The 24,768-nt window shown below is 40.9% G+C and overlaps 1 protein-coding gene and 1 long non-coding RNA gene across 2 annotated transcripts in view; one reads left to right on the plus strand and one right to left on the minus strand.

The window, feature by feature from the left end:
• Positions 1-17,599, plus strand: part of PARP1 (poly(ADP-ribose) polymerase 1) — a 53,635-nt gene extending 36,036 nt beyond the window's left edge. The window contains exons 13-23 of the mRNA XM_037895618.2: positions 613-808; positions 2,324-2,452; positions 6,996-7,079; positions 8,645-8,767; positions 9,843-9,971; positions 10,489-10,587; positions 11,270-11,422; positions 11,815-11,942; positions 12,327-12,388; positions 14,407-14,521; positions 16,886-17,599. Coding sequence (XP_037751546.1) covers positions 613-808; positions 2,324-2,452; positions 6,996-7,079; positions 8,645-8,767; positions 9,843-9,971; positions 10,489-10,587; positions 11,270-11,422; positions 11,815-11,942; positions 12,327-12,388; positions 14,407-14,521; positions 16,886-16,967 — 1,300 coding nt within the window. The 3' untranslated portion in view covers positions 16,968-17,599. The remainder of the gene's footprint in view (positions 1-612; positions 809-2,323; positions 2,453-6,995; positions 7,080-8,644; positions 8,768-9,842; positions 9,972-10,488; positions 10,588-11,269; positions 11,423-11,814; positions 11,943-12,326; positions 12,389-14,406; positions 14,522-16,885) is intronic.
• Positions 1-24,768, minus strand: part of LOC114022355 — a 32,492-nt gene that overhangs the window by 4,439 nt on the left and 3,285 nt on the right. The window contains exon 2 of the long non-coding RNA XR_006289793.1: positions 7,228-11,547. This is a non-coding gene — a long non-coding RNA (uncharacterized LOC114022355). The remainder of the gene's footprint in view (positions 1-7,227; positions 11,548-24,768) is intronic.

Below are 24,768 nucleotides of genomic sequence, written 5' to 3' on the forward strand. Positions count from 1 at the left end.
CCATAGGGCTTGTCTATACACAGAAGTAGCCCTATTTTAACTATACCAGTATTGCTAAAGCAGTACAATCCTCCTAGTGTGGACATTGTTATACCAGTATAAAGGCTCCTTTGTAATATAACAATGTACTCCTTTTGATTATTTCAGTAAAAAATCAGCCCCAACTGAAATAGTGAAATTAGTACAAAAAACTGCATTAGACCAGGCCTTGGAGACGGTCCCTCCAGGTCGAAGTTGAAGCATGACGATAGGACAGTAAAGGAAAGCTTTCGCTGCTACCCTCACCTTTGCCTCCAGAGCTGTTAATCTAGTGGCCTTCAGTACTACATTCACACATCAAATTCAATATTGGTGCCTAAATAGTGTGCACACCGTTCTGTGGCAGCCACTTTTTGCCTGTAGGCATTGATATATAAAAACTTGGCCCATTTTGTGTGTGTGTTTGTGTAGTCATTCCAAAACTAGAGAGCCTTCCATTTAATGATAACGCAGATGGATGATTCTGATACTATGCTTATGTCCATGCAGTCTTTATCGCGGGATCAGATTCATTTAGAACTGGGATCCAGAGATCTTACTTGTGTCCCCTTTTCCTGTTTTGTTTGCTTCTAGGTACTGGGTTTTCAGATCTTGGGGTCGTGTTGGCACTGTGATTGGGAGTAACAAACTGGAGCAGATGCCGTCTAAAGATGATGCCATTGAGCACTTCTTGAATTTGTATGAAGAGAAAACGGGCAACTCGTGGCATTCCAAGAACTTCACTAAATATCCAAAAAAATTCTACCCTCTGGAAATAGACTATGGACAGGTAACTCCCTAATCGTCCTGTGCTGGGAAGATAATTCTTTCTTACACAAAGGAAAATGCTTATCCTGCACTATCTTATCTGCTTTTTGAATGCATTAGTTCAACAAACGGATAAGGTGCAGGAATCCGGATATTTTGCATTAGGCTGAGTGCTAAACTGTGCTCAGTGCTCTGCAAACGTAAGATGATACTGTGCCTACCCTACGTGATTTACCGTGCAGATCAGATGCGAACAATAGTGCATTTAAATAGATAACGAGTCACGTTAGAAAAGTGTTAAAGCTAAAGTTAGCTCCGATGCCTTTAAGTTGACGCTGTGTGTCCACTTTTGGGACCTCTCAATTGGGGAAGTTAAAAGGACACCAATTTGAAAAGTTGTCATTTAAAATAAGTCAAAAGTCGTTTCATGTACTACCCAGATCCCCGAGACCCAGGCCAGTTGTACATCACAGTGTCATTTTCCTATTTTTAAAAAAGTACTGCTCTGCCCTTCCCCTGTATGAGTGACCCATCCACACAGAGGAAACACTAAAACTGGCTCTTCCCCAGAGTTCTGTCAAATGCACATACTGAACAGACTGAAAAAGAGAAATCAGCCATTGCAGAAAAGTCAGCTGTTTAAATAGTAAAACAAGAATTCTCCCTCTTCTGGCCCATGAAAACTTCTGAGAGTTTACTTAAAGGGATATCCTCAACTTTAATTCTACTTCTGAGCATTTTTAAACCTACAGTTGTTGAACATAGCCCCTAAGATAGCAGTAACAAAAAAATTAGAAAATATTTTCTAGCTATTGCATATTCATATGGCCAAATTGTTGGATGTCAACTAAAATGTTTGAATATAAAAATACATAACTTTAGCGAAGTGGTCTGCATTAATTCAGAATGTTACACTGATGAACTGTTAATAAAATTACAACCTCAATGCACACAGAACTCTGTTTTGAAGTACAAGGCAGATGCTTTATTGATCAGGCTACAGCATCTTTGATCTATATCCAGGAGAACACACAGATTACATTGTGGTCCACAGAAGACTACTGGACTGTTCCATGAATAGAGAAAATTTACCATAGAAATGTATTGAAAATTATTAGTATATTTTTTAAGTAGTTGACCTTACAGGCTGTGAAGTTCAAACAAAGTACAGTCCCCTAGTTCAGACCAGGATCTACATACATGCTAAGCATTGTTGAAAAAGAAAATCTATTTAATATTGCTTTGGGTGAAGCAGCAATACAGGTGTGAAGATGAAAAATATGTTCTTCTAAATTTAACTTGCATTTACATGGAGCACCTCTTGAAATCATGTATGTCAAGTTAATGGTGATTCAGTTTTTATTAATGCAGACTTAACGTCCCTTTGCTTTGTATTGTCAGAGCAATACTCCCTATTTCCCACCAAATTTAGTCTTGTGTGCAATAGTGTGCCCTCTCTAACTTGGTCTTGAGTTGTTACCACGACAATCAGTCCATTTTCTTTATCCCTTGGTGTGTTGGTATTTACTCTTTCTAGGATGAAGAAGCTGTGAGGAAACTGACCGTTAGTGCTGGGACCAAGTCAAAGCTTCCTAAGCCAGTCCAGGACCTTATTAAGATGATCTTTGATGTGGAGAGCATGAAGAAAGCCATGGTGGAATTTGAGGTACTTGCACTTTTGCTTGTTTCTCGTCACTCCTTCCCACTAGACACCATAGTTATGCCGGCAGTAACAGGCCGTTCGCACTGTGGATCTGATCCAGCACTGTCAATGGGAATCCTTCATTGACTTTGGAGGACATTGAAACAGGCCCTACGATGGGCGGGGGGGTGTCTAACCAGCCTTTATCCCTAGTTTGAAGTATCATTTATAGTTTTTTTTTAAATCATAACTGTACAAATGTCATCTTGGTGCATCTTTTTCATTAGTGACTGCTGTATCGAATGTTCTCAGCTTGTAAATCTAAAGGGGACTTTTCTGTCTGCTCATCTTGTAAGCTCAGCCTAGGATCAGGAAACTCATTCTGTGCTATGGATATCATCACCATTGGTAGAAGTTTTGGAATCTTAACTCAGATGGCCACCGGTACATGAGGCAAGAAACACCCTTCTGGGTCTGCAGCACTGACACCAGTAAAACTATTATTAGTAAATTTAAGTAACAGAGACTCTGGAGGTACACAGAAAGCTGATATGTGCAGTAAGGTGATGTTTAGATAAAGCCTATTTCCTCCTCTTAGTCATGTTAAATACCGGATTCTTGTGTAATGTTTCTAAGGCTTGCTCTACACTACAGAGTTAGGTTGACATGAGGCAGCTTATATCAACCTAACTATATCCGTGTCTACTCTACAGCCTTGCTCATGCTGATGTAAGTTACCCTCCTACACCAACGACATAAGTCCACCTCCATGAGAGGCATAGCGCTTATATCTGTGTAGTTAGGGTGACACAGTGTCTGTGTAGACACTGCGTTCCTTACATCAGCTGTGAAATTGACCAGAAAGCTGGTTCCTGGCTCCCCAGCTGGGCTGCTGCGGGTTCTCCACTCCAAATTGGGCTGCTACCCAGACTCCCCACTCCCTGCTGCCCCTGGGGTCCCGACACCCACCCAGGAACATAGCAGCTGACTGGACTCTGGGTGTAGATCTCCCCGCCAGAGGCGAGAGGCCCCAGGCGGCTGCTTCCGGCTGATGGGAGGCAAGAAGCCCCAAGCGGCTGCCCCCCTGCTCCCGACTGGGAGCTGTGCAGACCTGAGAGCCCTGGCTCTCAGCCCCCACCCCACACTGCCCCTCTTCAGTTAAGATGTGCACCACTAGCAGAAGAGGAAGATAGTAATTACTGTGGTGGCTGTAAGTCGACCTAATATAGGTCGACTTAAGATTGTAGTGTAGATGTGGTCAATGGCTCACCACTCTCAGTTGTGGGGAAAAAAGCGCTGTGATCCACCCTTCTTCCCATGTCTTTAGTATAACCTATAGCTATGAATCCAAACAGGTGGGGCTAAGAATGGTCTGGTAGTGCCTGCCTAAGGCCCTACTTAACTTGCAATATTGCAGAAATTGCGGATTCCATAATATTACGCTTCCACCGCAATTAGACAGCGGGAGCCCAGTCTGCGCTGACAGAGGAGGCCCTGGGCGGCCCACAGTGGAAAATCATGGAAAAATAATAATGGGCTTTATTATCGCAAATAATAAGGTCCATTATTACTTTTCTGCAATTTTTCATGGCTTGTCCACAATTCAGCCACTATTTTTTGATGATCATCCCACAATTCAAGTAGGGCCATATGCCTGCCTCGCTCCATATAAACGTGTGTACTAACATTCATCTGCAGTCTCCAAATCTATTTTTAATGTTTAATGTTTAATGCTGCATGTCACGGCATCTGTAATGTTAAACAACTTTTCTCTCTGGCTTTCTTTGGTCAGCCTATAAAGGTAGTTTAATTTACCTAGCATAAAATTGCATATTGAAAGAGGTGTTGCTTGCTCTCTGTGACGTACAGATTAATTTGCACACCACCTTTTCTACAACTACACTGCAGTTTGTCATGTGCAGTGAAACTCTGTATACCTGAAGTCCTTTTAATGTGCAAGCACATTCTGAAGCATCTATGAGAAGAGGTTTTCCTGTATATTCTGTGGCTTTTGAAAGCACAGATTTTGGATTAAAGCCCCTAAAATAAATGCTAATGATCCTCCATTTCCAGTACTGTCCAGATCATCTGGAGAAAATTAGCTCCATTGGACCCATGCTAATTTGTGCCATCTGAGGATCTGTATGGCCCTTAGAGCTAGAATGGAGACTTGCTCTTCCCATTAGATTCTGGCTTCAGTATTATCCCATGCACGGGAGCAGCATCTCTTTCCAACGAGGGAAGAATATTTGCCTCTGCTAGGGAGCCAAAAACTATCTGCAGTCTCCCCAAGGGGTTTATGAGGTCCTTTCATCCACCTGATTTCATGTGCTTTTATTTACTGCACCGTATCCAGGCACTCCCAATGTGTGTAGATAGCTTTGGCAGGTTCAGGCTTTTTCCCGGTAGATTTACTGTGATGTAAAGGTTTTTTTCCATATTGGGTTGGTGATCTGAAGACTCTCTTCAGCTTTGTAATTCTGTAAAGACTTCCCCTCACTTAACCCTATCCCAGGCCTGTTACAGTTCTTCCCACCATTGCCTTGTAGTAAACACCTGCTAGGTGGACTAGGACCTGAACTACCCAAGTACTGTCCCTTCTCATTCCTGGATGGAGACATCGAGCACTGGGGCGAAGTACTACATTACCCCTTTGCGAAGCATTGGTGTATTAACTGTTTTGCTGCTGGTACTCCATATGTCTGCAGCTTCCGCGTTGCTTTGTCATCATGTCCCACCTGGTGCTTGTGACTGCACTGGAAGTGATTCTGACAATATACCTGATGCATTTGGCAGCATCAAAGTGGTTATATTATTGATCTAGACCTGATCCTTCATGATCTCTGTGCTGTTTTGTCCAAAATTAAACAGATCAGATCAATGTAGCTTTGCAGCTTAAAATCATAGTTGTACATCTCATTTGCCACTTTACTTCCTATATAGCAATTGGAGATGGAAGTTATATTGGGGCATTTAGTCCAGTCCACCCTGGTAATGCTAGTTTTAAGTGACTCTAGGAAGGGGCTTCCAGCACTTCAGCCCAGACCTGGCCTCTTGGGAGGCTACATAACAGTCTAATGTGTATTGGTCTAGGTAGTGGCTAGCCTAAATCGTCATCACTGAGAATGCTTTGTCTGATTTCTCCTGAAAGTGCATGTGTCCCTCTACATGAGTGTCCCCAAGATATCATAAGTTGCACTCTGTCACATCTGAGGCTGTGACTTCTATCTCTCCATCCAACTTGTTTTTTTCTTTATTGCTGGATTTCATCATGTTGTAGATGCAGCGGGAGGGGGAAGCAAATCTCTGATACAAGGTGCAAATTGCCATGCAAATTACTTCAGAACTTGGGTGGCAAGGCTCACTGGTTCAGAAGAGCTTCTCAAGCTCCTGTGCAGAAGGGGTGTGCATGTAGCTGGGAATTTTAATTTCACTTTAATGAATAAAATAGAATTTATCCAACAGGAAAAGATTTGTGGAGTTTCCTGGAGGGTTCTGCCATTGAATCCTGTTTGGAACCAGCCGCCCTACAGTTTTCCTCTCTGCAATGAGGATTTTGGACCTGGTGCCTGTCAGTCAGTGATCTAACTACACAAATAGTTCTGACCTGATGAGCTGAGGTGTGTTCTGTGAGGACTGCTAATGTCCAGAGCATATCCATAACCTCTCGTAAAACTTTCAATTAAAATGGAGCTTTGTTAAATGCTGCCACATACAGAGCTGCTTCATTACAAAGCTGGTGCATGAACAGGTCTAGTTTTAAGCTAAAACTCCCAAGTTCCAGCTGTTCAAAAGACACTCTTATCAAAAGTGTGCTGCCAGACCAGAGAGAGATCTGGGAAGGTCTTGAGAAAGAATTAATATCGGGGGCGGAGGTGGGGTAATTAGTTTGCCCAAAAAGTGGGGAGGGTGAGATAGGTGGGGGTGCCAGGCAACATCTATTTCTAAAATATTTTAGTAAATAAAATGTGGAAAACAGAAGCGTAATTTGTACTGTGAGATTACACTTTTAGTTAGCATGTGCCTTGATGGGGCACTCTGTATGCAAAATACAGAATACAACTTCCTCATGCTTTACTCTGTAGTTTTGTACAGGTGCCAAGTGCAAATGCTGAAAATGGAGTACGCTTGGACTGTTATTGCAATCAAAACACTGGGTACATTATGTGATCTCCTGAAGGATATTTTATTCTGTTCAAACTGCCATTTTATATTAGTTTCTCCAGCAGCAGACTTAATTGTAAAGGGTCATGAATGCTTATGGCATTAGGTAAATGTTAAACCTTAGACTGAAATGCTTATTTTGTTCAGGCCAAGTACTGCACATTGTCTTAAGTTACAGACATAATTTTGTCTCAGTGGGAGATAACGTGTCCATATTCTGGCTGCACTGCTCTAGTCATTCTTCAACCTGTGCAGATAAGTGCTAGCTCTGAAATGTTTTAATTTTTATATAATGTATTCTGTCTGGAGACTCAAATCTTTCTGATGGCCAGATGAGAGGAACTATGGGGGTTTCATTGTAATGGAGTCCTGTTTTAATTGCTTCAACAAATCTCCTTGTCAGATTGACCTCCAGAAGATGCCACTGGGAAAGCTGAGCAAGAGGCAAATCCAGAGTGCATACTCCATCCTTAATGAGGTTCAGCAGGTGAGCAAGAAACAGACTTAACAGCCAGCAAGGGAATTCAGAAGTCATTCTGGGCTCAGAACGCGACTGGATTCCTTGCTGCATTTGTGCTTTACAGAGCTTACACTTGTTTTGATCAACTAAAAGTTAATGGAGGAAGGGTACATACTTTATGTTGCAGTAAAGGAGCTGCTTCATTCTTCTTGAATTAACCCGTGGTGTCTGTATCTGAGGCTGTCTACACTTAAGATGCTACGGTGACACAGCTGCAGTGCTTCAGTGTAGACACTCACTACAGCAACGGGAGGGGTTCTTTCATCACTGTAGTTAATCCACTTTCCCAAGGGGCAGTAGCTAGGACAACAGAAGAATTTTTTGTCTACCTTGTGCTGCCTATACCGGGATTAGGTCGGCATAGCTACATCTCTCAGGCGTGCATTTTTCACACACACGAGACACAGCTCTGCCAATGTAAGTTTCCAGTGCAGACCAGCCCTACGAGGACATAGTGTGAATATGCAACTAATTACAGTGTTATAGTGTAAATAGACCTGATTTGTTCTTTAGGAAGAAGAGCATTTTAAGCATGTGGTAGAGGAGTATGTAAAGTTAAACCTGGTCTACACTTAAAACATAGCTGCAGCGCTTGGGGTATAAAAAAATCCACTTTCCTGAACACCATATCTATGCTGACCTAACCCCTGGTGTAGATGCAGCTAGGTTGACAGAAGAATGCCTCTGACGACCTAACTGCTGTGTCTCAGGGAAGTGGAGTTCCTACACCAATAGAAAAGCCCCTTCAATCACCATAGTCTGTGTCTACACTACAGGGTTACAAGAGGCCTAGCTGTGATGCCGTAGCTATGCCGCTGGAGCGCCTCTGGTGTAGACATGGCCTAAAACAGGACCAAATCCGCTGCTGGTGTAAATGCGGGATTAATCCACTGAAGTTTGTGGAGTTACTCCTGTTCACTGCATTCCAAGATGAGGTTCTAAGCTGTTTACTTAATAATACATTTAGATGTGCTGTAGTGCTCATCTGTTCTGGGTGCTGTAAGGCACTGTTGCTAATGATTTGGAGCATTGCAAGGATCGCTAGTCGGTATTGCCCAGAGAGCTCACAAAAGTCCTCTGTATGGTACCCAAAAGAGGCATGCAGAGGGGCACTTCCAGACTTCATATAAATGCACGTCGGCTGCTTGCTGCAACAAAATGACTCATTCAGTTGTTCTCTGGTTCACTCAGTCAGCACGTCTGCACTTATGGTTTTATTGCAGTTTGTTTTAGTGTACCAGAACCTGTTTTTTTTGTTTTTTTTTTCCCCGAACAAGCTTATTCCTTTATCAGTTGTTCCTTTACCAGATTGTATTGCTGTAGGTATTTTGATTTGGAACATGGAAAGTGATTTAACAGGACTGTCCCTTTATTCATTTAAGTCGGTTTCAGCATTAAAATCACTTTGGTTATGTTTCGCTGTTCTTGTATTGTTAACGTTTCTTTTTTCTAGCCTTTCCGAACAAGTACCTTGAATGCATCTATTGTTGCATGGATCTTTCCCAGAATTCGTTTCTCTTCTTCTCATTTAGGCAGTGTCTGATGGTGGCAGTGATTCTCAGATACTGGATCTCTCCAATCGCTTCTATACCCTGATACCTCATGACTTTGGGATGAAGAAACCACCTCTCTTAAATAACCTAGAACATATCCAGGTATCAATGAAACTTAGGATATTTATTGTGGAAAGCAGCTCTGGCACCTGATATTCAAATGAAGAAGGTTTGCATTTTAAGTGTGAATGAGGAAACACTTTCTTCTAGGAATTTAACTAAGTCAACTTAAAAGTGACCGTTGCTTCATTGTTTGGAACAGAACTGTTCGCAATCCTATTTGACACTGCAAGGCTGTGACTATAATAGTGTAGCTTTGTGTTTTAAGTATGTAGGCTTCTTTCTGTGCTGTTTAAGTTGGCTTAGCTGTTATCCAGAAATGTCTGAAGAATTGTCCCCTGTGCTTTGCATAACAAAGGCTGAACTAGCTCTTAACCATCACTTCATAGGCTTTGTGGCTTATATACAGCTAAAGAGATTCTGGGCCAAATTCATCCTCTGCATGAGTGGGATAGCTTTAGGTTTTCAGGCCTGACTCCCGCCCATATTCCGTTGCATATCTTTGCCAAAGGATCTACTGATGTAAAGTTTTAAAGTAGCAAAACTGAATGAAAAGGGGAAAACTGAGGGGATTTGTTTTTAGCTTTGTGAAAGCAGAGAAAGATGTAGAGCTTGACCTTAAAGTAGGAATTGCAGGTTTTAATGTAGGTTCTACACAATCCTCATGGATACTGAAATGCTTTTGACATCACAGCCTTGGATCCACTTGTCTGCGAAATTGCTTATCTCCCCATGACCCTCTGCAGAGGATGAAGAAACTTGCCAGTTTGCTTGAGCTCTCTGTTCTGGAGCTTAAAATCTCCATAGCTGGCAGCAGAACAGGGGAGGGCTTCTGAAATCTGCACCCTCCTTTGGAGCCTGGGGTGGGTAGCTTAAAGAAAAGTGTCAGATCCATTTGCCTAGGTGCTGTATTGATTTTATAATAGAGATAGGTGGGTTTTTGTTAACAGGAAAGTTCTATAGATAGCTTGGGTGAGCCACCCAAGTGTTGTGGCAGTGGTGCACAGACATTTATAAATATCTCGGCATTAACATGCTCATAGCAACTGCAGGACAAGGTCTTAAGGCTGTAAAGACTTTCCTATGGCAAGAAAAATAACCTCTTCAAATTATCCAGGCCAAAGTGCAGATGTTAGACAACCTGCTTGATATTGAGGTCGCTTACAGCCTTCTCAGAGGTGGAAATGAAGATGGGGATAAAGACCCAATTGACATCAACTACGAAAAGCTCAAAACTAACATTAAGGTAAATGAAATAGAATAGTAGACTGTGGTCACTGGCTGTGAATAAGAACTTGGCACCCATTCGTATGGAGTATAACAGATGAATAAGGTACTGCTGGTAAACTAAAAATACAGCTTTCCACTCTAGCAGGGAACAAACCATGCCCCATGTTGAGCTCCCAGTATACCATTGTATATGTCTGTATTCACTCCACCATCTATACAAAAAAAGTCTCTTAATTCTAATCCCGTTTGTGTTCCTGAAGGGTGGAATGGGAAAGCCCATATATCCCTGTCTCTCCAAAGCCTCCAGTACCAGATTGTGTCACCCTTCAACTCACACAGAGAGGATCCTTTGATTTTGGCCAAAAAACGTCTTACGATGCCCTAGACATGTCTTTCCTAGTGATAAATAAGAGATTTAGTCGGGGGAGCCACCAACTGCAGGATGAATTTTTCAGTCCCCAAAATGACCTAACAGGCTCACATTAATCTGCATTTTTAAAGGAAACCTTTTGTGTTCTGCTCTTTCCTCCCAGGTTATTGATAAAGATTCAGAAGAAGCCAAGATCATAAAGCAGTATGTGAAGAATACACATGCCTCTACCCATAATGCATATGATCTGAAAGTTGTGGATGTAAGTTTTGAAGGGGTGGGGAGTTAGGTGTATAAAATTGGTTTATACACTTTTGCTTTCTTCCATGGCTCTTTTGTGTGTTGATTAACTACTGAGCTTCTGTTATAGAAAGTACTTGTTACATGAGTGAATACAACAAAATCTCAAGGTGAGCTGGGGAGGAATTTTCAAATCTAAGTTTTTAGACATTTCTTGCTGTCAAAATGTCTTTATTTTCATTTGTCTCTTAATAAATCCAGGGGGAAAATCACCTTTTGCCCTGAAAGCTGGAAAATTTCAGCCCCAAAGGAGAATTATTCAGAATGTTGTGAGCAATAAAAAGTAGAGGGGGTTGGGGAACAGAGGTGGTGCTAGCCCACTCGGAGCCCTACGAAGGAATATTTTGGTGACCCCTTTCCCCCAACACATTCTAAAAAAGCAAAGGGGGGCCCCCTTGAGTCTGCTTATGCCTAGCACTTAGGGGAAATAACGTGTAATGAAATGTCCTGGTGTAACCTTTGCTATAGATAACTGGCTGCTGGAGTTAGATTATGACAGTATGAAAACAGTATGAAGTTTGCTTCTCTTAGTATGTTAACTTTCCTAGCACAGATTAACCCATTTTCAAGATCAGACCATCTTGCCATGCGCCAATTAACCATGAGATTTTTATTTTCCTTTCTCTCTCTTTAAAATGGTAAAGATCTTCAAGATTGAACGTGAAGGAGAAAATCAGCGTTACAAACCGTTCAGGCAGCTTCATAATCGCCAGCTGCTCTGGCATGGCTCCCGCGCTACCAACTTTGCTGGCATCTTCTCGCAGGGTCTCCGAATAGCTCCACCTGAAGCTCCTGTGGTATGTAAAATGCTACTTGTTAAACAAGTGCATAAAAATGATTGTTGTGCCACTCATCCTGTTCCTCTTGACACCTTTTGCCCCCTCCATCCATCTGGTCTCCTGGGGCCACTATTGGTAAGAGCCTAAAGAAGAGAATGTCTAGATAAGGAGGGGCCAGATGACCTTTGTGAACATGTAATGCTATTCAAGCTGTCCAGAAAGAATGATTGCTGAGCAACATGTCTATAAGTTTGCCAATAAGTTACACCTCAAACAGTGCTTGGGAGTTGTTTTGTAGCATTACTCTTCTAGTTAATACAGAGAGAATTCTAGGCAGATGGTTTCAACATCAACTTGGTCTTTGAAGCTGGGATTTTATTTTGATAACCTTTTTCCTTTCCCACTCCCAGACTGGTTACATGTTCGGTAAAGGTATCTATTTTGCGGACATGGTGTCCAAGAGTGCCAACTACTGTCACACATCTCAGACTGATCCAATAGGCTTAATTTTACTGGGAGAGGTTGCCCTTGGAAACATGTAAGTAACTTGTATGTTATTAACTGGCTCAGAGTTGTAGAAGGTAGCACCTAAGCTGCAAACTTCTACATCCAAGTGACAATGAGAAGCTGTTGCAGTTTGCTTGGAAATAATTAAAAGCATTCTTAAATCAGGAAAATTTTGGAAACTCCTGAAATAAGCAAATAATTTGAGTAAAATTTGTGTTGTAGATAGAGAATATTGCCTTAAAAAGAAACAGCATAAATAGTAATAACCATGATAAGGAAGGAAGTTGTGATGGTGTTGCCTTCTAAAGGCATAGTATGTAAAATAACTTCATAGTATTGTAACAAAATGTCTTTATTTTTCATTAAGAAAGTTCTCTGCAACTCCTCTAGAAATGTTGTTCTTTCTGCTTTCTAGGCATGAGCTAAAGAATGCTTCCCACATAACTAAGTTGCCCAAGGGAAAACACAGTGTCAAAGGTAAAGCTTCGTTGAGAAATTATCAGGGTGACGGTAACTGTAACAAACTTTGACAGCTTTTGCTTGGTGAAAAGAATAGTCTAGTCTTGTGCTATGGCTGTATCTTTTAAAAGGATTGGATAATATTACCTTCAATAATGTATTTTATGTATTTTCAGATGGGGAGGGATTTCGTGCTTCATAGTATGCTAGCTGGCTGTCTAACGGTTCAGGCAGGAATTTCCCCCCAAGTGTAGCACTGAACAATAAAGTAGGTGTGTTTGGGGGCTTTGTACTTGCCTCTAAAGTATCTGGTATTGGGCATTGCTGGAGGTAGGATGTTACTTGATAGACCAATAGTGTAAAGGATTTTGTAGAACACTTTCAAAATGTCTTGCCAGAAACTGGGAATGGATCACTTGGTGATTACCTGTTCTGTTCATTCCCTCTGGGGCACCTGGCACTAGCCACTGTCAGAAGACAGGATACTGGGCTAGATGGACCTTTGGTCTGACCCAGTAGAGCCATTCTTATGTTCTTATGTCTTTAATATTCAGGGAATAAATAGCTGGTTTTGTCTGTTACTGATAAAAGCTGGAATTGGAACGACTGCTGTTCTTACAATGCTACTTTAAAAAAAAAAAAAAAAAAAGAGTTTTTGTTTTCTGGGGGATTTGTAGAGGAGAATTTAGAGGGAATTAATGAATTTTGAGAATTATCTGCACAAAGTTGGGGGAATAGTAACATTTGGCAAATGCCCCTGATAAAACAAAGTGCTTCACGTGGATCTGATAGGCATCTTTGATCCTTAAAGATATAAGCTCTAGTAAAGATCTGACGTAAGTGTTCATTTAAGTATACAGTATACATTAGGCCCCAAATTAACTGTATGTCAAGGAGGAGCTTATACAGAAGAACAGGAATTAGTTCATTATTTTAATTTCATTTAAATTTTACAATATAAACATACTCTGTATTGGGAATGGTATGAGAGACTGGAAAGTGAATCTGACCCATCAGTTTTAAGTGTCCAAGATGTGTGAAATTAAACCAAGCAGCCAGCACAAATGGAAAAATAAATTAAATTTTGAATTATTTCAGTCATAACAATCTAATGGACTATTAGTGCCAAAAGTGAGGTGATAGTATATTTAATATAGTCTGTACACTGTCAGTGTCACTTTTAAGATCTCTTGGGATATAAATCTGTAGTTTACAGCAGTGGTTCTCAACCAGAGGTCTGGGGTCTCCTGCAGGGCTGTGAGAAGGTTTCAGAGGGACCGCCAAGTGTGGCCAGCATTAGACTCGCTAGGGCCCAGGGCAGAAAGCCAAAGTCCTGCTGCACCGGACTGCAGCCCGGGGCACTGAAGCCCATCACCCAGGGCTGAAGCCAAAGCCTGAGCAACTTAGTTTCATAGTGTCCTTGGTGTGGGGCCTCAGGCACTTGCCCTGCTTGCTACCCCCTAACGCCGGTCCTGGCTTTTCTATGCAGAAAACCAATTGTTTTGGCACAGCTGGGCCAGGGAGTTTTTATAGCGTGGGTGGGGGGGAGGGTTGCTCAGAAAGAAAAAGGTTAAGAATCCCTGGCTTACAGTACAAGTGAGGCTGTGCTGAAGCTGAAGTGCTTGATTTCCAGTGGACATACATGGGAACTGGATAAGATCCCTCTGACTTCAATGCAAGCAGAAATGGGCTCTTCGTGTGAATGGGCAATCTGGCAATTGTACACGCTTTCCTTTGAAGAAATAAGAAAACTTAAACTACATGCCAGAGAGACTGGACATACCATAGGTCACCTAAAGTGCCACAAGTCCTCCTTTTCTTTTTGGACATACCATACGATTCCCCAAATGTCTTTTATGACAAGCCATTGTGAGTAGGGGTATGTGCTTGTAATGGTCTGTAAAGTATCATACGCATCTATTGCACTGTATAAATGACTGTAACACTGTCATTAGTGAGAATTTTTCTAATACTAAGCAAACAAGATTTTGCCTACATTTCAGACTTATAATTAACACTGTCTTTCTCTTTCATAGGTTTGGGCAAAACTGCACCTGATCCTTCAGCCACCATCACTCTAGATGGTGTAGATATTCCTTTAGGGAATGGGATTCCATCTGGAATTAGTGATACCTGTCTTCTATATAATGAGTATCCTTTACTATCGTTCCACTTTAACTGGAAAGCATTTCTCTGTATTATAACATGCAGAATTATTAGCAAGTACCATTATGTAGAGGAAGTTTAGCTACAGAAGCCTTTTCTTTTAGATCTTTCATGGAGTGGTTAGCAAGCTACAATTTGCAGAGTCCCTCTTACAAGGGGAACAATTTTAGAATGATGTTTAAAGAAACTCTCATTATCAACCCTGCATAAAAAGAAATCGTACACACAGTGAGTAGTTATGTTAACTACAGGACTTTGCACTTCTGTAGCACTTACAGAACTCTTTGTAAACAAGTTTAAATTTAAACTTCACAGCACTTTGGGGGGGAATTAGCCTTTTACTATTTCTAGATGGATGGATAAACTGAGACCTAGAATTCATTTGTCCACACTCATGGTATGTCAGTGTTCGAACCAGGGATAGCACCTGTGTGTCTTGATTCCCAAATAGATGATCTAACTACTAGATACACTTCCTCCCATCCTACTAAGCAAATAACTTCTTAAATTAACAATCTCTAGACCGGTCAGAAACTCAGCTGACTGCTCTTGGGTGAATTGTTTCACCACAAGGCTGTCTATCTTAAGAGCTGGCAGCAGGGAGCATATGGCAACTTTGGCTTTTAATATCGCTCCTGTCTTAGTTCAGTTGACAACATGAAATGGAATTGTAACTTTATTCAAGTCAACTAATGTGCTACTCATTCAGCTCGTCACTATTAGTTTTAATCTACATCAGATTTAGTGAGAATTTGTTTAATCTAGCATAGGGCAGGTCTATGCTACAGCCTAAATCGATATAATTTACATTGCTATGGGGTGTGAAGAAGCACCTCCAGTTTTGTGCTGTCCATACCAGTGCTATGTCGGCGGGAGATGCTCTCCTGCCAACGAAGCTTCCACTTCTCAACAAGGATGAAGTAATTATGCCAACAGGAGAGCGCTCTCCCATCGGCATAGCGTGTCTTCACCAGGCGTGTAGTGCTGTGGTGTAGACTTGCCCTTAGGAGCTATCATCTTAGAAGTAGGTTTGTAGCATTAAGAGTTGAGAAAATTAACAGACAAGGTGAACTGCCTTATTTTTCTAATGAAACTTAGTAACATAATAACTATGATACAGGCTGTGTCAGTCCATTGTAGCAATGCCAACAATTGCACTGTTTTTCATTTTCAGTCCCTCTGTGAGGCCAGCAAGTATTCTCTGTTTTTATAGATGGGGAACTGAGACAGATTAAATGGCTGGCTTCACACTGGAAAATAGTAAGAGAGTTATGATTAGTATTCAGGAATTCCTGATCCCTAGTCCCATGTTCAGACCACACCTTTTTCTTTGTCCCTGATATTTGGACTGAGCGTGTGACTTGGCACCATGAGGTCCCGGCAGACAAGAATGGCATTGGCTAAACAGGTTTCAGAGTAACAGCCGTGTTAGTCTGTATTCGCAAAAAGAAAAGGAGTACTTGTGGCACCTTAGAGACTAACCAATTTATTTGAGCATAAGCTTTCATGAGCTACAGCTCACTTCATCGGATGCATACTTGCATAAACCGAGCCGCTCAGCTCCTTCCTCAGTAAAGTAAGCTTGGTTTCCTGTAGGACCTACAGGAAACCAAGCCAGCCATAGGACCTACAGGAAACCAAGCTTACTTTACCGAGGAAGGAGCTGAGCGGCTCGGTTTATGCAAGTATGCGTGCAATGAAGTGAGCTGTAGCTCACGAAAGCTTATGCTCAAATAAATTGGTTAGTCTCTAAGGTGCCACAAGTACTCCTTTTCTACTGGCTAAACATAATCTTCAGCAAACGCAGTCCCTGGTCAAAGTCAGTTTGTCTCTTGAGATTCCCATCACACTTTCTTTAGTGCTTCTCCTGTCTGGTAACTCTGCCTATTCCTGATTTTGGATCAGAGCTCTGAAGTAAGCAATTAACATAATATACTCTGATTCAGAGAGGGGAATAAGGTTGTGTGGGGTCAGGAAATTAGGTGTGCCTAATTTTGGTGTTCGTTTCTGCTTTTCTGAGTTCATGATTCAGTTTAGGCTGATGCTGATTTTCCTATAGTATTTGCAGAGTCTAGCACTGTTCCTTTTGTTGATATTGTCAGAATTTTATAGAACATAGACTTCTGTTTCACACATTGCAAACTAAAAAGGAAACAAAGTGTGGGGTGGGGGTGTGGAATGTTCTAATACATAAGCAGGAATACTGGCAAATACCTTGAATTTGACATCAGGAGCTTGCTTTTACATTCAGATCTGCATAGGGCAAGACTCAAATACTGTTGAAGTCCAAGTTATGTTTATATTGTTATTTTATAGTAGCTGTTCCTTAACTCACTGTTTCCTTCCCAGATATATTGTCTATGATGTTGCTCAGGTAAATCTGAAGTACCTGCTGAAACTGAAGTTCAACTATAAAACATCACTCTGGTGAACCCTATTTAGAAGCCCTGTTAACGAGTTATTATGTAGTTACATTCTAGTGCTGACTTCTGACCTGCTTAAGCATTGACTTCCCTTATCAAGGTATCAAAGAGCTAAGTTGCAGAAGAGGTTACTAAATCCAGATTTAGTAAATCACTTTAGTAAGAGGTTTTTATATAAATATGTGGCAGCACATGGAACTGAGTTCTGATGAGAATGAATACCTGGTTTTGTTTTAAGCCACTTCTAATTTTTTGGGCTATCAAGTGTGTCTTGGAATTGAGGGTAGACCAAAAAACAGAAAAGGAAGGGGATTTTAGCCAAATGGAGTTGGGGAGGAAAAGGAATTTATGGATGTTTACAAATAGTTGCGCTATTTAAAAAAAGGTTGCCCTCTTGTTTAAAATATCCTCTTCCTGTTTTGATTTTGAATAAATGTTAAACGTCCATTTATTTTGAGGTAAAAATAAAAGCTAATTTCATATTAACAACTTTTATTTTTATGTTGCAAAATGATTGAATTGCTTTAATTGTTTCAATGTATTCTTTTGTAATGCTTTTAAACACGCCATGTCTCTCTAAATATAAACACTGAACATTAAAACCTGTGGACGCATCTCACAATCCACGTTGGAATGAAAATTTGGACTGCCCATTGAGATTTTTTTTCCCGTGAACAGTCGGTGGTGGTGGTAGTAAGCAGTTTCTGATTAATCCAAGACCAAATGTGGTGAATGTCCATGGAAAGCACCAACACATGTTGCTATGTTTTGTTCAGTGTTAGCCTCAACAAACCTCCTTAAATACCAATTTTTCATGTGATTTAGGGTGTGTGGTCATTCTTGCAGACCAGTGGTTCCCAAACTTTAACAACCTGTGAACCCCTTTCACTAAAATGTCAAGTCTCGCGAACCCCCTCCTAAAAATGAATATTTCCAGGGATTTTCTCCTTTACCTAAGTATAAATTATAAAAGCAGTGATCTTGGAAATATAAAATTTGTTTTTATGACATGCTTATTACACACTATTATTAATTATCATTACAGTATTTGTATTACATTATGAAAATAGCAACACTCTTGCAAAACCTCACTTTTGTAGCTTGTATCACTTTTAATAAGCCTGTTATAAGACACGGCTTCTACGTTTCATCAAGGAGTATTAGATGCGAAACAGCATGAAGGTATTTAAGAAGGCAGCTCAAAGAGTTCCTCCTACACAAGGATTCAGGTCTTGAGCAATCCAGGCAAACAACACATGTTACAACAAAGCTTAAACTTGTTCCTCATAGTAATTTTAAAAACAATACTAGCTGCCTATTTAATTTTAAAAACAAAAAATATCCACCTCCCTTTGTTTGTTTCTTAGAAGGAGCCTTGAAGTTTAAATCTCCTCAGTGTGATAGATATGCTTGCTTTGATCTGCTTAGCTCTTGGAAATCCAGGGGCTCCGGGATGCTGGCCCTGTGCTGCCTGGGGTCCCTAGTGACAGTTCTGTCCACCATTAGGGATTTTTTTCCCGAGAAACCCCCTGTAATAGTTCACGAACCCCAGTTTGAGAACCACTGCTGTAGACTGATGTTCTTTTGATCCACAGAACAAATGGTTGCATGGGTACAGCAGGCTTCACTTGTCCTGACCTCAGCTGAAATGCAGGTTCAGTCTCCATGGCCAATTTTGTCCTTGACCACTCTTGAGCGACTGTAAACAGAAGATGCCTTTAGTTCTAAATATGGTAGTTTTTGTGATGTGGGTATTTCTCTTGAATCCAGGGAGAGACCAACTCACTTCCCATAGACCACAAAACAACCTGGCATGATTTTTGATCATGGTGACTTAGTGTTGAAATGTTGCTTACGTAATATCCTGAGCTATCCATTTCTGCATTGTTTTGATATATGCAGCGTAAAACATGGAGTAAATAACTAATAACCCTGTTTCTGTGACTCATTCACAAACTACACATGTTGTGGGCTAAAATACATACATTTTAAATTTGCTGAATCTCAACAGAGGAAAATCCATATTCAGGGCAGTGTTCTACTATGTATATCATAATGCCTGCAGCCACAGTAATGATAAAATGCTTGATTTTTAGAGTGTGGACCAGATTTTTACATAATGAAGTTGGTGTGATTGCAATTAGTGTTCTAAGAACAGTGGCAGTTGCTAATGCAACAAGCAAGGCAAATTATATTAATTGCTGCCTCTGACTTATTGGGGTTCCATGCACAATGGTTCTGAGTAGAATTGTAAAACTGGATTATCCACTGGGATTTTCAACTGCTTGCTGGTGGGAGATTTTTTTTTCTGAAGTATGTTTGTATTGGAGCCCTTACCTGCAACTCAAAATCAGGGGCGTGGGGCAGTGCTGCATGGGCAGTGAGATCCATCCCTGCCCCACAGTGAAAGAAAAACCAGCAGAGGCAGAGTACAGTTCCCGTTGGGTTTGTTGCATTCCAGTCATTAGATACTTGTGTGGAAACCGCAGATCCACTTCCTAACGCATGGGGTGTCCCACTGCCTTTGAAAGAGGAGTTTCAAGGCTGATGGCTGCCTACATGGCTGTTCTGCTGGAGCTGGGACTGAATGAATAAGGGGAATGAAGAGCCAATAGAGGGAACACAGAGCTGCTGTTGCTCTATGGGAAGGAAATGTCAAAGGAAATAAGAGGAGCTGGTACTGTAAGATTTTTTTTTTTGAGAGAGAGAGAGAGAGAGGCCCCTGATTGGTTGCTCCTTTCAGAAAAGGAGATGGGGAACAGAGCGCAGGTACATGAGGAACTGGGAAGCCAAGGGCATCCTCTGGGTGCAGCAGCAGCCTCTTCCCCCTTCCAGGGTAAGAGGAGTATTGCAAAGAGTTAAGGGAATAGGGGGGGAAACTGATTATGACAAACACTGCAGTTCCTTTATTGTAAGTCTTTGTTAGCAGGTTGCAGTCCAATGAAATCTACATTACAGAATGGAATTTGAGTTTGAAAATATTTCTCTAGTGCATATTCTGTTTAATAATTAAAGACTTACAGTGTATCCCAACTATCATAAGCTTGAACACAGTGATTGTATTTTACCTTGCAACTTCCTATAGGTCAAATCAAATGAACCGAACCCCTGAACACTGGTATGTTTCTGCTCTGAATAATTGGCTTTGTGGGGTTTTATGTTGACTGTCTTAACTTCAAGCCAAAGTTGTTCAGTTGACAAGTTTTTTTAAAAAAATCCTAAATGTCAGCCTTGTATACCCAACCTGGAATCAGAAAATTATTGTGATTTTTGGGCTTATATCACCATCAGTGATAAAAAGCTCTGCGCCTCATTCTCTCAAAGTTCCTTTTACTTCCAGAGCAATGTGAAGGGCCTTAATGTGGGTATACATGTAATTCTATTGCCAGCGTGGCATAAGAGTGCCTTAGTGTAAATGATAATCAGCCCCTCTTTGACCGTGTAGACCAGAGTAAATCATTTTCCTGTAACTGTACTGGCTGTGCAGGACTAACATGAGAGGAAAAACATAGCAGACCTATTTTGTCACTAAAATACCAGATAAGACTTGGAATATATGCAGGGAACAGACTTGTTGAGTAAGTACAGGGCAGCACTTGACCATAATACTCTCAAAGAAGTAACTGTAGAGTTAAATAAGATTGTTTTTTGGAGGGTTAAGGAGTTTAGATCAAAATAGGAATGATTCCAATTTAAATATGCTGGGAAGAAATTATGCAAGTATTACCAAATGAAGAATTTTCTGAATTAGGAGAACTATAGCAGAAGCAATTTAAGAATAAATCTGGTATTTATTTGTATTATGGTAGTGCTAGAGGGCCCAGCTGAGACCGGTCATTGTACAGTGCCTAGCTTAAACACATGGTAAGAGAGATTCTCTGCCTTTAAGAGTTTATAATCTAAATGGACAAGGCAGAAAGGGAAATATGTCCCTTTTACAGATGGAAACTAGACTACAGAGGGTAAATGACTTGCCCACATTCCCTTGGGAAGTCTCCGGCTGAGACAGGAATTAGAATCCAGTTCTCTTAAGTGCGCCAGGTTGATACCTTAACCACACTTTCATCCTTCCCCTTTAAACCACTTTAGTATTAAAGCCTATGGACAAAGTTTTGTTTTTGTTTTGTTTTTTAAAGAAAATCATCACTGTGTACATAAATGAAAGGGAAAATACTTGTGTGACTAAAGGGCCTCCAACTCTGAGTTATTATATTTCTTTTCTACATCTTGCATCTCTTCTGCTATGTCTTTGACTATAACGAACGATGTTTCCACTGTGATGGACTACATCGGGGTTCTCAAACTTCACTGCACCGCGACCCCCTCCTGACGACAAAAATTACTACATGACCCCAGGAGGGGGGTGACCAAAGCCTGAGCCCCACCACTCCTGGTGACCTCACTTTGGGGTCCCGAGCCACAGTTTGAGAATCCCTGGACTACATACATCTGGCCAGCAGCTTGCTTGGGTTTCTGCCTTTTGAACAAATACTGGGCTACCTCCCAAAAAGTATTTCCATTTCATTCATACACTGGCATGTAGAAGACTGGTAACATCTTCTGGTGTGACTAAACTAACATTGCTATGGCAGTTTTCCTGCGGGCTGCTCTAATTTAAAAGCATGGAAAATCCATTTCACCCAAAGCCTGATCCTGCAAGGTGCCAATATCACTGAAATCTATGAAACACAGAGGGTACTCTGCTTTTTGCAGGATTGACCCCTGAAACAAGTGGTTTTTTGCTTTCGAAGTTTTGGGCACTAAGTTCAATATACTACTGATTTGGGAGTAAGAAAAGGGAAAGTTAGATCTGCTCAGCTGTCTTCCCCACTCCTAAAATAACAAGATTAAAATATAAATAAATTTAAGATCTAGCTATAAAGACATGATTTGCTATTTTTGTCCTGAAGTTTTTTGTTTTGTTTTTTTGTGTCTACCTTCATGCACTGTAGTCTAAAATTTACTGTCTGGCTATTTTTTCTTGGCTTTATAAAGCATCTACTACTGTAGTTTCTAGGTGGCATAAGCATAACACCAACAAAGAGCTAGATTTCATATCCTGTGCTTGTTTTAGTTGCTATTCTGAGTAGCAGAACCACTTTGTATCTCAATTGTGGAGGAAAAAGAGACCCTATGAAAACAGATGAAGCTAAAGTACAGAGATAATTTAGGAGGGGGAATTCTACAGCTTGAAGCCTTCTACCAAGAATTCAGTGCCTACAGACAACCAGCAGCAATTTTCCTATTAACTGCAGGTACTTGAGGGAGAGGTAATCAGAGATACTTGTCCCTAATTCATTCAAAGCTTTAGAGATCAGGGTCCAACACCTTGAAGTACATCTGGAATTGGATCAGGCGCCACTAAAAAGTGGAGCACTGGTCTTATCTATCCCAATTCTGAGGCAGGATGCTGAATGATGAAGTGGCTTCAGTTACTGTATGGCCATTGCATTCATTTCCACTGAGAATGTGGCGTAGTAGTCCTAGAGGTGGCAAGCCTCTCCAGGAAAAGAGCATGGTCTCCTGGCTAGTCACAAGTGAAACAAAGTATTTCTAGCCTCCGTTGAATGGCCTAGAACAGTGGTGAATACAGCAGGATAAAGAGCTTGCATTAGAATGTCCATCAAGAGTACTGTTACTGACCAGAGAGCATTCAGTTCCTGACATGAAGTGTGGTGTTCCTCCCATCGTCGCCATCTTCCCTAGGATAAGTGTTGAGCTAATTTTTTTCAGCCCCCAGGAAATATCATCTGCACTATATGCAAAAGAGATGCAGAACACATTGGTAATAGTCGAAATACAGGGATTTACATTATCTCAGTGTCTTGCATCGTTGAAAAATAGGGCTGATGAGCGGGCTCCGGGGGACTTCAGGATGATGCTCAGGCCATTAAGTGCAATAAGCCTGTTATGACTCTTTATAGCCTCTTAAAGGAATGAGCAAAGCCAATTTATACAGAATCTCCCATCTGTATCAGGTAGGTGGTCAGCAACATCTAATGATGGACTGGTAGGTTGCTAGTACTGTGGACATCTGTTTTTCACTATAATTTGTGTGTCAGTACAAATGGGGCCATTGTCATGCCAAAAAGCTTGAATCTGAAATCTTCCTTCAGGTTTTCCCCTTTCCTCTCTATGACCACACGTGGTACCATTTGAATGTAAGCTGCTGGCATTTTTTAAATGCTATAAAAGGACATGAACAGTCAAAACAAATAGCTCAGGTGTGGGGCCTAAGAACTGTGATCATCAAATGCCGGCAGAAACTACACCTGACCTGACTGATAGTATTTTTCTGTGTATGTAGCATTTTGTAGAAAATACCATATACACAAGAAATGAAAAGGCATAAAATGCTTGAATGCACTAGTATAGTAGCTTTCTTGAAAGGCCAAAAGGTAAAAACTTGTTAATGCTGGAATCCAAATTATAAAGTAGTTATTCTTTACTCTTGTGACATACTGCGTAACAGGGATGTGTTTTACAAAATCTGTAACAGCAGCAACTGCAGCTGAAGGAATGGAACATTATAGAAATGTCCAGCTGATTCGTAGCCTGTGATCTAATAACTTAAAGATGACCAGCAAAGGGGGATGTGGAAACTCTGCAAGTGTGTTTTTGTTTGTTTTTTTTAAAAAGGGTTTTATTGTACTATTTTTTTATATTAGAAATTTAATGTCCTAACAACAGTTGTTGACCATTTGGCTGTGTCTACAGTAGGCTTTCCCCCCTAAAATTTCCCTCCAGTCTAGCTCCAGTGAGGGCTGGCAACTGCTGGTGTCTTTGCCACCAAGATCCAATGGGACAGACTTAATAGAGGCCACCCCAGCTAGTCCAAAACCAGAGTTGGCAGGTTGATATTTCTAAGATGGCAAAACAAGTGGGGGGAGGGGGGACCCTTCTTTATAAAAGAGAGGAGCAAAAACAAAAATTACAGGTTACCTTTTAAAATGTCAGTTGGAATGTGCAAGTCCATGCCTTCATTTTTAAAAAAACACATATGGCACTTTTAGTTGCCTTGTAATTGTCTCCTGGGGGGCTGGATGTTCATAAACAAATATTATTTTCCCTATCTGCAATAGCAGGGAATATCATGCATAGATGGCCTATCTGTGTGCGCCTTTACACTTGGATTAAGTGTAGTAGAAGAGAATACAGAGCCCTTTTAACATGTACAGGAGACTAAGTTCTAGCACCAATGTCCCCGTCAAACAAGTTACTAGTCGCCTTTTTCCACTCCTGGGAATACAAATTCCTACTTCCATGAAAAATTTTGCCAGAAGGCAAGCTAAATTTTTATATTGGAAACTGCCAAGTAGATGACTTCTTCACTTAAGGCATGGCTACCAGCTGCAACTTAGAATTATGTTTCAACTGAAGTTTTTTCAAGATATTTAATTGTCATTAATCAAACATCTTATCTGTGTGAAGCAGTCAAACACTCTGCCACAATTTCAGTTGTCACTCTTTTGGTACAAAATCCAAGCCCCCATAGCATCTTTTAAAGAAAATTAACAATTAAAAAAAAGGGGGGGGGATGAGAATTGAAAAGTAGCTAAAAGCATAACTTAGCCCACACAACCAAGGAAATCCTACATTTAAAGTATACCCTTCATAGAATCCATTTTGCTTAAAAATTACATGTTTTACCAAACAGGGAACAATTTCATATTCCACACTTACTATAATAAGGAGGGGAAATGGTGAGGTATGGACAGTTTCAACTTTAATTCTGAATTTCTTTGGTTCCAGGACAACATAAGGTATGTCTACACAGCTAGAAGCAGGCTGCTAGGCTTCAGAGCCTGC

This window comes from Chelonia mydas, chromosome 3 (assembly GCF_015237465.2).
Source record: "Chelonia mydas isolate rCheMyd1 chromosome 3, rCheMyd1.pri.v2, whole genome shotgun sequence".
NCBI lineage: Eukaryota > Metazoa > Chordata > Testudines > Cheloniidae > Chelonia > Chelonia mydas.